General features: G+C 40.6%; 1 protein-coding gene across 5 annotated transcripts in view; it reads left to right on the top strand.

The window, feature by feature from the left end:
• CERS3 (ceramide synthase 3) overlaps positions 1-15,141 on the top strand; it is a 43,849-nt gene that overhangs the window by 3,217 nt on the left and 25,491 nt on the right. For 2 of the 5 annotated variants that reach the window (XM_030281281.4, XM_072933802.1), the window contains 4 exons: positions 2,675-2,733; positions 10,630-10,812; positions 12,282-12,399; positions 14,362-14,480. In XM_030281281.4, coding sequence (XP_030137141.3) covers positions 10,631-10,812; positions 12,282-12,399; positions 14,362-14,480 — 419 coding nt within the window. In that variant the 5' untranslated portion in view covers positions 2,675-2,733; position 10,630. Of the gene's footprint in view, positions 1-2,674; positions 2,734-3,355; positions 4,511-6,576; positions 6,733-10,629; positions 10,813-12,281; positions 12,400-14,361; positions 14,481-15,141 lie in introns of those variants that run through there. The other 3 variants (XM_072933800.1, XM_072933801.1, XM_030281283.4) reach the window with 3 other exon arrangements.

The raw sequence follows: 15,141 nt of genomic DNA, 5'->3' as shown, positions 1-15,141 counted from the left end.
TAATTTTAAAATTAATTTTCTATGGAACTTCAGATACATTCTAAATTCCCTTCGCATTTGAGGAAGTAATAGCCACATATTAATACATGAATAATAATTTGAAGTATATTTTGCAAAGGAATGTGTATTGATTAAGTAAAAAAGATAAATGACAAAATCCTATATCCATATTTCTTTCCTTGCTGGAAAGGAAAAAGCTTTATCTTCAAGTGTCACCTTCCAGGGTTTGTCAGATCTTGGAGTGACTTTGTCACTACGGATCTTTCATGCAGGGATTTAACTGAAACAGAAATTATTGCTTTCTGGACATTTACCTCTAGAACTTGGCTTTCTTGATAAGATTTATATTCTTCATGAAATTCATGCCTTTCTGCTGACACCATTACAGCTACTGTGAAAGTCAGGCAAAGACCTATTAAGCAGCAAATACCCAACTCAACCAAATTTTTTAGAAAATTATTTATCTCCCCCAGGGAGAATCCAGTATTTGGTCGCCTTCAACTGAGCATTGATCCCTCTAAAGGAGAGTTTCTTCACCTCAGCTAAAATCACTGACCAGTGTGATGCCACTATTTTCTGTAATTGTCACTTAGAGCTGATGCTTAAGTGGGAATTGCTGAGTGTGAAGCATCAAATGAATTGTTTTTGTTTCACCAAGAAAATACTCATATTTTGTTTTCTGTGGGTGGATAAAGATTGATGTTCCAAGAGTCTCCCAGCAATGTAATCAAGCAATGTTTGCAGCATTGTCTTACGTGCAAGTGTTACAAATTGTTAAGGTTTCTTTTCATACTGTTGTAAAACCAGTGCTTCCAGCTCCAAGGATTCTTTTTTTTAATCCTATATTATTCCTTAATTGTTGGAAATGGATTAAGAAACTCTGAGTTGATTGGATTAATTGTTAAATCTCTTATTGTTGCAGCCAGAAGATTGTGTGAATTATTCTCCTGCATTTTCAGATAGTGGCAGCACACAGGAGTGTTGTTTGGGTGAATTGGCAGTGCTGTAGATGGAGAGGAAAACGTGACTTTTGCCTTTGTAAATGTACTGGAACAAACTTGGTGGAAGTTCCTTATATAGATAAGCAGTTATATTTGACTTTTCTGGTGTTTCTGGTTAGCAGAAAAGGGATTTTGACAAGTATAGACAAGTTGATGCTAAATCAAGGGAAAGGGAAAAAAGCCTTCTCACCAAGATAATTTAAAGACAAAACAATTAGGATTTTGTATAAAGAATGTCACAACCAAACTGTAAGCAGATGAACTCTTCAGCAAATCACATCTCTGTGTCCCTGCATAGGAGAGGCTTCTTAATTCCTGTCCAGGAGGCTTATTGATACAGGGTGTGTTCAGAATTTAAATGGAATCCAGCCAAGGGGTTGTAAGAGAGCATAATTGTGATGTTCCTGGCCTTGATGGTTGAGTGTGTAAGAGAAATTGGTTGGAAGGCAGTCCCCAGATAATGTCTTTTGCTGGAGCCTCTTTTCCTAAGGCATATCCAAAGCCTATGGCAGAGTGGACCAGCAGCAGAGTGTGTTCCTTCCCTTCACTGACTTTATCCTTCTACTGTTGCTTCTGACATCCTCTCTTGACCCACTTCATCCAAGTCATCTTCCTCCTTAATATTAAAGCATAGATTCTTGAAGTAATAAATTTTCTTTCTGGCTAAAATTCATGGGAATCAAGTTCTGAAACAACAATTGTGAAAGATTTAATTGATTTGAAGATTTTAACCTGTGTGTTCAAATTTTCCTCATTTGCTCCTGCAATGGCATTTGTGGATGATGAATATCTATTGCCTTAATGGTTGCTTCATTCAAAATCAGGTATTTAGTCTTTATTTATGACAGATGGCATTACTAATTAATTACTAACGAGCCTCTCCTTAGTGAACCTTTCCCTGTAAGGATCTGGATTATGAATCAGGTCCTACCAGGAAGAAACATTTTGAGGAAAAGGCTTTTTGAGACTTTTTGATTCCTTTTATGTAAGGGAAGGCTGGCATATTAGCAGAAGGTGTGAATTCCTGTGAAAAGAAGGATTTTTTTTTTTTTTTTTATAATATTGAGGGAAACAAAAGAAATCCTTAGGGGTTATTGGGATGATTTTGGAGTTTTGGTTTTTTTTCTTCTCCCTCATCTGTGCCACCAACATCTGTGATTCCAGAAGTTTAAGATTTAATACTGTCTCAAAGATTTGCCAGGAGAGTTTTCTCTAGTGAGAAAGTTTACTAATACTATAAACTCTCTTATGTAACTGCTTGGAACCTTAGCTGAAAGCTCACACCCACTGTGTGGATTCACTGTAATTTATTACATGAATTCAGCTGGCTGGAAAAGAAAGAGGCAAATTTTGTGACATTTTTTGAAAGAGCTGAATTTTTCTTACTTTGTTGTAGTACTTTTTTTTTACTGGCAACTTATACATAATTCCCAGTGATAAGTAAAATAATTGAGTCAAAGGCATGTCTCCATTATCTAGCTATATTTAGTTATATTATAATATTTAATTATATTAAAGTGTCCAATGAATGAGTAGATATTATGCTGCAAGTAAGGAATAGTAGCACTTAAGCTTTTAAATTTTTACTTTTTCAGTGGGATGTGCAGACTAAGGTATTTTTTGTTTGATTTTTTGTTGGGTTTTTTTTTTTGGTTTTTTTTTTTTTTTTGCAGCATTCAAATTTAAGGCTCCTGAAGGATAAGCACTGTGGAGGTGCAGAGATAATTGTAAGGTCAGTGGGCACTTTAATCAAGGGGGTATGATTAACTTGTTATTTACCAGAGAATATCTTTAATCTTGTAATATTATCCTATGTAGTTGGTGCCAGCCTAACAAATGCTGCTCAAAAAGGGTGTAAAAATACGTGTTCCTTTTTTTTTTTATTGTAGCAGTCCGATCTTTGCTCCAGTCAACCAAACTTCTTTTTTTTTTTTTTTTTTTTTTTTTTTTTTTTTTTTGCAATCTATTGTAACAGTGAAGAAATTGTGGTTTTAAGCATAAGAAAGATGTTGCTGTCAATTATCTCTTCCATTCCTGGCCCAGCATTGGCCAAGTGATGTATGAATCAGCTTGCTCTAGGCTTTCCTAATTGGCAGAGAGTTCCTAAATCTTCTGCTTGGTTCACAGCAGTGGTTCATTCTGATGTGGGGAAGTTTGGAGATACTTAAAGCAGCAGCCTAGGCATAATCTTTTCTGAAATATTCTTTCATGTTTAGTGTTTCTCTGGTGCATCAGGCTATTGAATACTGCTCCTAGTTCTATGGAAGGACCAAAGACTTGCAGTAGCTGCAGGATATAATACCTAAAATTAAAGAAATGCTGTGTGAAGAAGCCCACAATTTTCTCATATAAATGAAGAGGTTCCAAATATTGCCTGGGTCACATCTTCTTTCATGGCAGGCTTACAGATTCAGATGGAAGTTTCAATATGCTCCAAAGGGGTTGTGGGAAGGAAGGCCTGCAGGAGGGAACCTCTCCACTGTTATTCCTATAGATGCCTTCTGTGGTTTAAGAAGTCTTGGAGCCCTGAAGTACTGATGGCTGGGGGCCTTACCAGTTACTATTCTGTGTTTCTTCCATTCCTGTGCTCTCCCACAGCCATCTGCTCCTGGCTCCCTTCTGACCGAGTGCTGGCTGAGATGGAGCTTTGGCTCAACTCTGACAAGTCTGGTCCCATTTCCTGGGTTGCTGTTTGCTGACTGCAAGCAGGAAGAAAAGGCTAATAAAAGGTTCTCTGCTCCTGGCTCATCTGTGAGGTTCTCTTCTCCACATTAATGTGTCCACCAGAATGCAAAGTAATGCCAGCACTTCTGAAGGCTGTTATTATTTGAAACTGGGGAAAGCTGCTGAGGAATGACTTTCAATTCCTTGATTCCTTAGTCATGGAATTAGAAAAGAAGTTAACAAGCAGGTGAAGTAAAAGTGCCATGTTTCTATGGTATCTCTAACCAAACACATGCTCAGTGTGTGTTTTTTTCTGCTTTAAGAATTTCAGAAATTCCATTTTAGATCTTCTGAGGAACTGGAACACTTGTTGTAAAACATTCATCAGCTGATTGAGGCAGGAAGTACTGCTGAGAGTGCTCAATAGGAGTAGAAATCTTTCTCTGACTTTATTCAAAACCTCACCCTTCATCTAAAACCTGTCAGAGTGATGTTTTTGGTGCTCCCTTTCCAGCATCCTCCCGTGTGTGTGTGGAGCAATTTACGGTGAGACAAATTCTCATCGTGCAACAGAAGCCACATGACTTCAAACATTTCTTCATCTGCTGTGTTGAAAGGAGCAGGGAAGGCAGTGGCACTGCTGCTGCTGAGTTTCACGGGGTGATGTGGATGACATCAGGATTGCCTTCAGTCAGAAATCTTGAAGTGCAGCTTTGCTGGGTGGATCTCAGAAGAATTTGAAAGGGTTCTGGAGATAGGGTGTGTTTACCTCGGTCAGAGTAGTGAGTGTGATGCCTCTTCCCTGCTAATGTGCTTATGGTCTCTTTGACTGCAACATCTGAAAGGTAAGAGTTCATTTTTCTGCCCTTTTTTCCTGCTCTGGACTATTTTGTTGGGTTTTTTCCCCCTGTCCTCACATCAGCCTGTGTTGATTTGTCAGCATGTGCTGGTCTTTAACATTGTTTTATATGGGAAGAGTAGAGTAACTCCTATGAGTAGTCTTCAGATTAAGAAAGGAATGACATTAATGAGATTTTATATTTTGCCACTAAGTATTCCAACCTATGAGAACTGCTTTCTATTGAAAGAAAAAAGACAATACTGGTTACAGTAGTAGCTTTGCCTTTCTACTTTTTGTACCATTATCCTGTTAAGTGCTTGTAACAGCACTTCTTTCTGGACTGGGAGAAAATTTTCTTAATAGGAATAAATGTTAACTAATGATTTAGATATTATTATTGAATTTTAGTAGTTTGTAAAAGCTACTTCTACATTTTTTCTATGTAAAATGCTAAGAAAAAAAAGGTCCTTTACAAAATTCAGTTTAACAGTGGTTTGATGTTTTGTTTCTTTTTAATAAGACTTACCTTTTGAAGCTCTTGCAGAAGCTTGTGCTATGAATAACACACCTAAACAAGCTGCCAGAGGGAGTTATTTCATAGTAACGCCGCAACATTGAGAGGGAAGAACCCCAAACATATTGTTGCAATCTATCTATTTCTCACTACCTTCCTAGCTGAGCCCTTCAGCTGGCTGCCAGGACTGATGAAGAGGCTGTGCTTTAGCTGAAAATTTCCCTTGCATTTGTTAGGACATGAAAAAGATGGCAAAGCGGCTGAAATAATGAAAGACCAGTTCCCTTCTAGCTCCTCCTCCAGGTGTTTTTGTGGGTGGGGAATGTCTGGGCAGGTTGAACTGCAGAGGAGGGATAACCAGGAGGGAGCTGGGAACCCCAGGGAATGGGGGTGCACAGCAGGCTTGGCTCAGGGTGCTGTGGAGATCAACAGATGGCCAAGTGTGAGCCCCTGGTGCACACCAGGGCTGAAGGTTCTTTAGCAAACAGAGTTCTCCAGAGTGCAAATGCACCAATCCTGTCCCTCTCCTGCCTTCCAAGGGCTAATTTAAAACCTTGAGCCTCTCCACCTTCAGGTCTCCTCTCTGGTTTTTACTCTTCTGCTGCCTCCACATGCTCTGTGCTCCCACTGCTTGTCCTGACCTCTGTGTCCCCTGTGCTGCTCAGTTCTTCTGTGCCCTTAACTCTCACCTTAAATAAGTGACACAGCTCTGGTAAAATCTCCATGATGTAGCTTAAGCATTTTAAGTTAGACTTCAAGTTTGTATTTCAAACAAAGCTTTGGTAAACTACAAAAAAAAAAAATCCTTTTTGCATCTTTCCCCAATAGTAAAAATAAGTTAAAAAAAAAAAATAGTAACTAGTAAAAAAAAAGTCTCATAATTTAAAAGATTTTTCTTTACATTCTGATAAGTGTTACTAAGTTCTTAAAGCACCAAGTGTTGTTCCTTTAAGTTTGTTCGAAGTTTTTGGGAATTAATCATCTATTAAGAACCTCTAGCTTGGATAGGGTTAGGTTGTTTTCCAATAACTACTTTTCATCTCAAAATTGTTGCAGTTACTTGAGTTATTTCACAGCTCTCTATTCCACTCTGTTCACGTTATGGATTTTTAAAGCTTAAAAGCGGACATAGTTTGCACTATGAGAGAACTGTATTTCACTTTCCTCAGCAGCCTGCCATCACCTAAAACCATTTTAGCTGCTCAAAAATGATTTACCTTTAAGTAGAGAGAGAGCATGGTGACTTTTACCCAGAAAATGAATGATTTCAAAGAAGTCTGATTCACTTTTTTGTGGTATTGTTTTCCTCTCAGAGAACAGGGAGAAATAAAAACTCACTTGCCACCTTAATTGAGATTTATTCAAAGTGCTATTTTTGCCTGCTCGATATAGTACCCAAGTTACAAGGTAATGTGAAAGAACAGTAAAAAGTAAAATGCTGCAATTTCCTTGTAATGAGGCACTTAAAGTGTTTACAGTTGAGATTTGTACAAGCCAGGGAGTAAATGTGAAGTGAGAGGTCTCACAGCAATCTTAATTCAGCTGTTTGAATTCAGTATTTTAGGGTTTCATTGTAAGAAACTCTGAGTCCAGCAACTCCTTTATTCTGTGCTGCCCCTGCTGCTGTGTGGGCTGGGAGAGGTGTCAGCCCCCCTTAACTCGGGTTGTGCAGAATTCAACTGGAATCCTGTTTTCCCACTGGCACAAACAAGGTAAGACAGGATGCAAAGAGGTGGCAGCATCAATCCAACATCCTTCCTTCAGTGCCTTCCTCCACAAACCACAGGTCAGTGTGCAGGACCCATCTCTGCTCAGCTGTTTCATTTGGTAGATGCAGTTGGGATTCTTCACACAATGTCAAAAAAAAAAAAAAGTCTTTAGCAGAACACAAATCTGCAGCTGAAACTTGTGTGTTAACTCCTGGAAATATTGCTGAGTCTTAAGCAAAACCAAAGCCTGTGATATGGTGGGTCTGATCTTTATTTGCTCTTTTAAACCACTGTTATTTCATGTTGAGGATGGACAGCCTGGAACAGCTTTGCTATCTCTTTTGGTATCTGAGGCTTCATTTTTCCCAACAGTTACTGCACCAGCTTTGCCAGTTCTGCCAAATTATGAGGGGAATAGGAGAATTATGTTCTTTTTGCTGATTTCAGTCTTTCCCTGTTACGCCTCTGCAGCCTCACTGAGGAGACTAAGGGGATGCTTAGGAGAATTAAGGTTACATTCACTTGCGTGTTTGTATTGTTTATCCATTGGCTTTTGTAATTTATTCAGTAAATAAGGACAGGAAATCCTCCTAATACATCCTGCAAACCTGGATATCTCCTTTTCTTGGTCCTGCCTTTGGAAATGGAGTTTTCAAGCAAGAGCTTTTGTACAGACAATACAATCAAAGCTTTGGCTCAGTTTCTTTTTATTAATTCCTCAGACTGCAGCAGCCAGAAATTCCACTTCAAAGCAGCTCCTGAATTTGTTTTGCAAAATGCAGCCGCACAGCTTTTGTCAACCTCAAATTTGCCCCTTTATTTTTTCTTTGTTTAATATAATTAAAAATATGAGGACTTTTTTTATTGAATATATCCATGGCTCAAGCAACAGCAGTGTGAAAGAAACTTCACATTGGTACTTGCCAACTGTGTGGGCTTTCCTTTAATTACAAAGGATGCAGTTCCTGAAGCAATCATTCCTGATTTTCCTGTTTTGCACTAGCCCATTAAAAGTAGATTAAGCTACAGAGGTGATCCTTCTGTAGCAGAGTGGTGATTTGATTTCTTTACTGGGAGTATTTAATCCCTGAGATGCAGAGGACCTTCAATTTTTTTTAAATATCTGTATTTTTGACTGACTTTTAGCCCCTTCCAGAACAAGGATTCCAGTTTTTTCAATTGAAGTGCTCCTGGCAGTGCTGGTCTGTGGATAGGAATCTGGGAAGAGGCAGAGGTTTTTCACCCTAGGCTGAGGTAGGATGAGTCACTCCTGGATTTCTCACTCCTGCTTGTTGGTGCTGCCACAGCCTGTGAGGAGAAGCTCCGAGCTCAGCACTCGGAGCTTTAGGCTGGGTAGGACTTAAAGTTTTTAGTTAGAGCTGGTCCCAAATCAGGCCAAGCTTGACCTTTGCATCTGCTGCCTATTCTTTGAAAGCAGCATTTGCAGGGGAGAAAACTTGTGACAGTTTGTGCAGGTAAAAAACCATCTACTGCTGAAATCCAATGTCTCCAGCCTGACCCCAGCACTGGGACTGGTGGCCAGAGCTGTCCCCCTGTTGCTGCCTGATTTACTGCAGTGAAAACATCCAGTTTAAGGATAATGAAATTTAAGAACAGGCTGCAGACAGATTTGGAGTCTTGTCATTGGTTTTGTCAGAATCACTTGGGCAATGTTCCTCAGGGATGGTCTAACCCCCGTGGGCCAGTCCTGGTACAAATACAGGGATTACAGAAGGAAGAGCTTCAGAGAACTCACCTTTTGATTAATCTGTTTAGTGATTGTGAGGAAAGATTTCCCCTGAAATATGTGAACTCTGCATCAGACCTCAAATCCCAGAATTCCCTTCTATTTTAAGATTAGGCATGTACTTAAGAGTTTAGTTTAATAGTGCTATATTAATTAGTTTAATAGGTAATCATATGGTGAGGCATCTATGTGTGGAAGAAAGCCATCAATTAGTGAGATACAGGAATCCAGTAAGAAAATATTCACTACTGGGCTTTTGTAAGGTTTAAATGTTTTGGGTGCATGTTCAGCTCCAGCCCATCTCACCACAAGGCAACGGAGAGTTCTCCTTCCACTGTGCCTTAACAGACTGGCCTGTTTTAATTACAGCTAGGGATAGCTTGCAGTGCACAGTCTAGCTAAAAAATACAGATATATTAGGAATCAGAACTGTGTAACAAGGCTCTCCCTTGGTCTTCTATTGTCTGCAAGCCTTTCTGTCTGACCCAAAATGTCATGTTTCACAGCCCCGCTTCATTAGGATGGCGCCTGCAAGCTGCTGTTTAGGGTCTGTTAGCAGCCCCAGCATAAATCCCCACTTCCAGGAGTTTATAATTCAGCAGTAAAACATAGCTCTAGGCTGGAACTTGCCATATAAAGTCTCTCAGGAACAATTGTGATTTCCCCCTCCTTTATTTTTGCATTTGCTTATACACACACTATTCATTGAGGAGGTTTTTACTGTCCCCTTCCTGCATTTAAAAAGATTAAATGGCTGGGTTATTAATAGTTCAATTCTGGCTACTGTGCTTGGCCAGTCAATGATCTGTTAACCAGCTCTGTTTGATGGGTGCAGGTCACTGTTTCACAAACCTGCTCCAAACTTAGTGGAAACAGCCCAGTGTGGACCAGCAATGATTATTTGGCTGTTAATTAACGTGGGCTCCAGTGTTAATTAAAGCTGTGTCTGGGCCTGGGGTGCTCTGGGCATGGTGTCCTGAGCCAGCTGCAGGCAGAATTAAAACGCTGGGAGATGTTTCACAACTAAAAGCATGTTCCCTGGAAGAACATGGCAAGGGCTGAAGTGCTGCCTGACCTTGGCATGGTTTAATCTCAACTCCTGATCCTGTACAGAGATATTGCTGGGAGATCTTCTGATGAGATAAAGATTTGTTTGAAATCATCCTCCCATCTCAACTGTTTCCTCATCAAGGCTATGTTTCAATGAAATAATTTATTTCCTCATGTTTTTCCTGGTTTACAGAAAATTTTAGCATGGTAAAAGTAATTCAAGTTTGCTATTGCTAGAAATCATGGAAAAGTTATGTGTTTCAGCCTTATGGAAAATGTTATAGTAACTTTTATTTTTCTTCAACATTAGGATATTTTTGTAGGATATATAACTGTAAAGTCCTTACAAATAAATGAGAGAACAGCAATTTCTATATATATAATGTGTACTGCAAAAATTAAAAATGAGGCTTTTACAAAAATGAAATACTTTAGTCAAAGTGAATTTTTTCCTTCCAGAACTTATTTTAGATATTTGTTCCTGATCTAGGTTTTGGTCACAGTGAAATGATATTATTTCCCACAATTCCCAGAAAAAGCTTGCTATGCACTGTACTTTTTTGCACTTGTTCCTGTGCACAGGTGTTTGCAAATTCAGGGTATATTTCCATTAGCATATTAGACAGCAGTAATTCATCAATGCAATGTCCTTGTTACTATGGAATTGAGGCACTCCCTGGGCCTTCTCATCTCTTTTCCACTCTTCCTCCCACTTATATTTAATTTATACAGGCAGCCTCAGGAAGATCAGTTCTCATTAGTATGAATATGATAGATAATACATGAGTGTTGCAGGAGATTTGACCAGGTACTCAGCAGTGCAGTGTGAGTGACTGGAAGAAGGCAGCAGGTACCTCCCTGTGCAGATTTCAAAGGTCCTGTATTGCTTTATATCAGATCAAAATTTGGCTTTATTATTTTATCTTCTGCTGGGTTATAATCCTACCTCCTTGCTCTAAACCAAGAGGGTTTTAATTTCCTGTATGATTTTTTTTTCCCCTTGAGAACACTGACTTTACACAAAAAGGCTCAATATGGGGTTTTTCATGCATTTTTTCTTTAATATGTGAGGAATAAATTAAATTCTCTCTTTATTTACTCAGCATGGCACATATATTAAAGACACTCAACAGCTGGTTCTGGTGGGAGAATATCTGGATGCCCATCAACTGCACATGGGCAGATTTTGTAGACCGTGATGGACTTGTGTTTCCCAAACCACATCAGTTGTATGTCACAATCCCATACGCTTTTGTATTGCTGATCATCCGATTCTTCAGTGAAAGGTAAGGAACAGGAATGCAATTTGATGCTAATGTTAATCCTCAGTAATGCTGAAAGTGAGATATCTGTAGATCAATGTTATGTTTTATAAAGGAGGATTAGTTGGTGATTTACTAGGAAGATCTAGTACAGATAACATAGCAGGTGGAAAATGGAAAAATATTTTCATTATTAGGTACGTGTGGCTGTGGCCCAATCCAGAAGGGAAATATTTCTATGCAGCTTTCCTAGAACAGCATTTGGATACTTCTGATGATCTCCTTTCACTAGAGATACAATTCATTCTAAACCTTTTGGGCTTCCTTTTTCTCTTTCAGTGGAAGGATAGAGAGATTTGTCCTCTCAACCAAACCTCTCATTTGGTCCTGCACCAGAACATTTGTGTGAGGTTGATAGACCCCAGGTGTTTCTCTTTGGCCAAGCTAAGCAGACTGGAGGGATCTCAAAGTTTCATGTGAACATTTTATGCAGATCTAGTAAAGCTGGTTGCTTTTTTTCCCTTACTTTGGCACCAAAAAATGGATTGCTTCTGCAGCTGGAATCTTAGGGGACAGGCAGAGATTGGCTCCACAGAAGAAAGCTACAATCATATTAAGTTTTGACTTATTTATTTGTACCTTTTTTGCGTTACTTTATTTTCTTTTTCCTCTAAAAGATGTGATTAGTAGGTTTTTATAATTATTTCAGGACAGCATGAGGAAATTTGGAATTTTGTAAGTTGGACAGACTTAAACCAGAAGCAGATAAGATCATTCATGCTGGAAATCAAAAGTAATTTGGATCATATGTTCATAACCATTCCCAATGTGTCTCACTGCAGTGCTGAGGGTAATTAGCCCACACATCTGGCTGCAGTGAGCCTGGGGAAAGCTGACCACTTCTCTGAGTAATGAGGAATCCATGGCTCATGGCAGCAGGAGGGAGGGGCCTTTCCTGAACGCCCTGCCCGAGCAGCAAGGCGAAACCTTTGGCGCGCTCTGCAGAGATTTGGGGTGGAAAAGGGAAGGGAAAGAGGATGCATCAGTCTCAGGGAATGGCTGTGTGCCACAGGCTGCATCCAGTGTGGATCAGTGGTGGTGGCCCAGTGAAGAAGGTGCCAGGTGACTTTGCCACTGGGAGGAACTTGCCCAGTAACAGTCCCTGAGCGCACTTGGAGAGAGTGTCTGGTCTTCCTTCACTCAACTCCAGCACTCCTCTGATGGCCACAAAAGTCAGGATGTTTCCTTGAGTTTAACAGCATCTCATGGCCACAAACTGCATTCCTTGGTTCTTCTTTGTTGTGTGACAGCAGATAAACTGTGGTTCCCTCTTGGGACTAGCTAGAGGGAGATCCCTTTTTCTCAGTGCGCTGGCACATTCTGTGGCAGATTAAATTGCATCCAGTTTGTTTTCTTCATATCCTGGCATGAGAACAGCCAGGGTCTTGTAACTGTGTTGTATTTCTAAAGCTTTTCATACTGTGTCTTTTCAGATATGTTGCTAAACCTCTAGCAAAAGCTTTGGGTATAAAGAATGCAAAACGTGTGAAGCCACAGCCTAATCCTGTGTTAGAGAGTTATTTCCGGGAGTGCTCAAGACAACCATCCCAAGTAAGAATTCTCATTCTTTCAAACCCTTTTTGCTTTTGGAAAATCCCACTCTTACTGTTTCAATCAACTCTCAGCAATGACATCATGGGACGAGTTCCAGCTGATTGACAGATGACTTAATTTATTTGGGTTTTTGTTGCTGTTCTGCTGACAGGGGTATATGGCATCCGAAACAGAAAATATGTTTAAGATGTTTAATTTTCTGGCATGCCGTTCTAGGTTAGATTGTTAATAATATTTCCAGTGAAGATTAGTGTTCCATCTTTAACTCATTCTGCCTGGAGAAAAGTTCAGCTGATGTCTGTTGCTGGAAAGCAGGATCATATTTACTGCAGGCAGTAAGATCAGAATGCTGGCGTGGAAGGCTTTTGATCCGTTATGTTGCTGCATACTTAGTCCTGGCTTACGTGAGAAAGAAAAGCAATCCTTCTACTACCATGCTGTTTGTTTTTAAAATTGAACAAGGAAAAAAGATTGCCCAATGCTTGTCACCTTCAAAAATGAGGCCATTAATTTTTTCATGGCAGGCAAGTATCTTTCTATGAGTGCAGCCTCAGGAAGTTCCCTTGCCTGACTACAGGTGCCAAACAATTGCAGTTTCCCCACACTGGTTTTGAAAAGAAATATGTGCTTTCTAGTAATGAGGGATTTTGATAATTATTGGTAGGGGAACTTGGCATTCTGTCCCTAATTCTGCTATTCTTTTATTGTGTCTTTTGCCTGATAACATCAGGAATAGATGCATGGGTGTTCACACACGAGCTCTTCTCTCTTTGGGCAAGTGTCCCGATCTCAGTTTCATTCCTTCCTTCTGCTTGAGTACAGCTGGCCATTTGATTTCTGAAAGGAAGCACAGCATTTTCAGACTCCTCAGAGCATGGGAAAGATTCCAGCTGCCTCCTTCAGGTGTCCAGCTTGGGGACCAGTGTGCCTGGGAAAGCCTGGCTGGCAGAGGAAGGACTCTGGGCTCTGTTGTATGGAAACAGAGTCGCTATTCCTGCATGGCAAGTGGAGAGCTGGGAGCCAGCAGGGTGGACTGGACACAGTGGTTGTTTGCACTCCTGCCCTCCCTGGCAGCTCAGGTGCCTTTTCTCACATTCCAGAGGTTTTCCTGAGGGTAGGAGACTCCCTGGTCTGGCTTCACCTCAGTGGAGGCAGCAGCTGCCACCCACTATTTGCATACTGCCCTTGGGAGGAAAGAGCTTCCCCAGGGATGAGCCAAACACTCTCCTTGCTCCTGAGGCAGGCCTGGGAGGTCATCCCACACTTCTGCACTTGGGGATGGAGGAGAGGGAGGAGGCCCACAGGCTGCTGCATGTGGGACACTGAGCTCCCCAAAATGCAGGAGTGTCACTGCCTTGTGCTGGGCACGTGCTGGCCTGGCCACCCTGGGAGCACAGGGGATGCAGAGACCCCAGGTGTGGCACCCCCATGGCCACGGGCAGTCCTAGGCCCTGCTCCACCCCCAGTTTAGTTCTGGTGTTGGAGAAGGACACTCTGGACCTTGCTCAGGAGGATTGACTTGCTTTGGATTTGAGAACAGAGCTCAGGTCACTTTAATTCCAGGCCACTTTTCATCTGTGAGATTCGTATATAAACAAATTTTAATGTTTACAATTAGGTAAGATATTGGGTGCTATGTCCACGTCTGTTCAAATATGGCACTTTCACCTCCAGCCTAAGCTCTCATCTAACAGTAAAAGTTACACCTCTGAAACTCTCAGAAGTGACCACAATAGAACAGTTTGTGGATCTGTTCAGTTTGTGCCTGTTTTATTTGTATGAATAAAAATCCAGGGTTTCTGTGAGCATTACTCAAAAATACCCTCCCATGCATATTTAATATTGGTAATATTTTTAAATGAAGACCTTGCAACAGTGGGAAGCTGCTCTGTGAGGTACAAAATAAATGAAAGTGACATTGGAGTGCATCTGCTGTTAACACTGTTCCATTTCTTGCAGTCAGAGATCAAAGGCCTTGCCAAAAAGTGCAACTGCACCGTCCATTTGGTGGAGAAATGGTTCAGGAGACGGCGAAACCTGGAGATCCCAACAGTGCTCCAGAAATTCCAGGAAGCTTTGTAAGGAAAGACAATGCTTTTGCTTATCATTGCTTTACTCTTCTGGAAAAAAATGATTGAGGTCCCCCCTTCCCACAAGGCTGGGTCTGCCTGATGAGCGTTTTGGTTTCTGAATGCACAAACAAGTTGAAAGGATTTAGTAGTGTTTCTCCAAATGATTGTTAAAAGTTTAAGTTAAATGTTTCTCCTGGTGGGGGGAAAAAAACAAACCACACCTTAAAATATTTTACAGTTTTCTTCTTTTTGGAATAATGGATTTGTAGGCTCTAAGATGAAAATATGCAGAGAATAGGAAAATATTTTCCTGTCTGCCAGTAATCATAGGGGAACAGCAATGCTTACCCTGGTGTATGTTTGTACCCATGCTGTCATTTTGGGATGCTGTCATGTATACCAAAGTCAGTTCAAGAGCAGGAATTGTGGCATCCAGACTGAAGGACAGGTGCCAGAGCTCAATCATGGGATACTGTGTGAAACAGGAATTCAAACTCACTGCTGAGAGTAGGCCAGTGAGCAGCTTTGAGTGATAGTAATGAATATGTAACAAGTTTCAAAACCTCCTGCATATGATTTTTCACTTATGTGTGAGAACTTCCTCATACCTAAACACTTTGAGTGTGATCTAAAATCTCACACAAATTTCAAATCCCCAAATGGGCAC

This window comes from Taeniopygia guttata, chromosome 10, assembly GCF_048771995.1.
Source record: "Taeniopygia guttata chromosome 10, bTaeGut7.mat, whole genome shotgun sequence".
NCBI classification, from domain to species: Eukaryota; Metazoa; Chordata; class Aves; order Passeriformes; family Estrildidae; genus Taeniopygia; species Taeniopygia guttata.
Note: the sequence above shows the minus strand (reverse complement) of the source record. Positions and strands in the feature narration are given on the sequence as shown.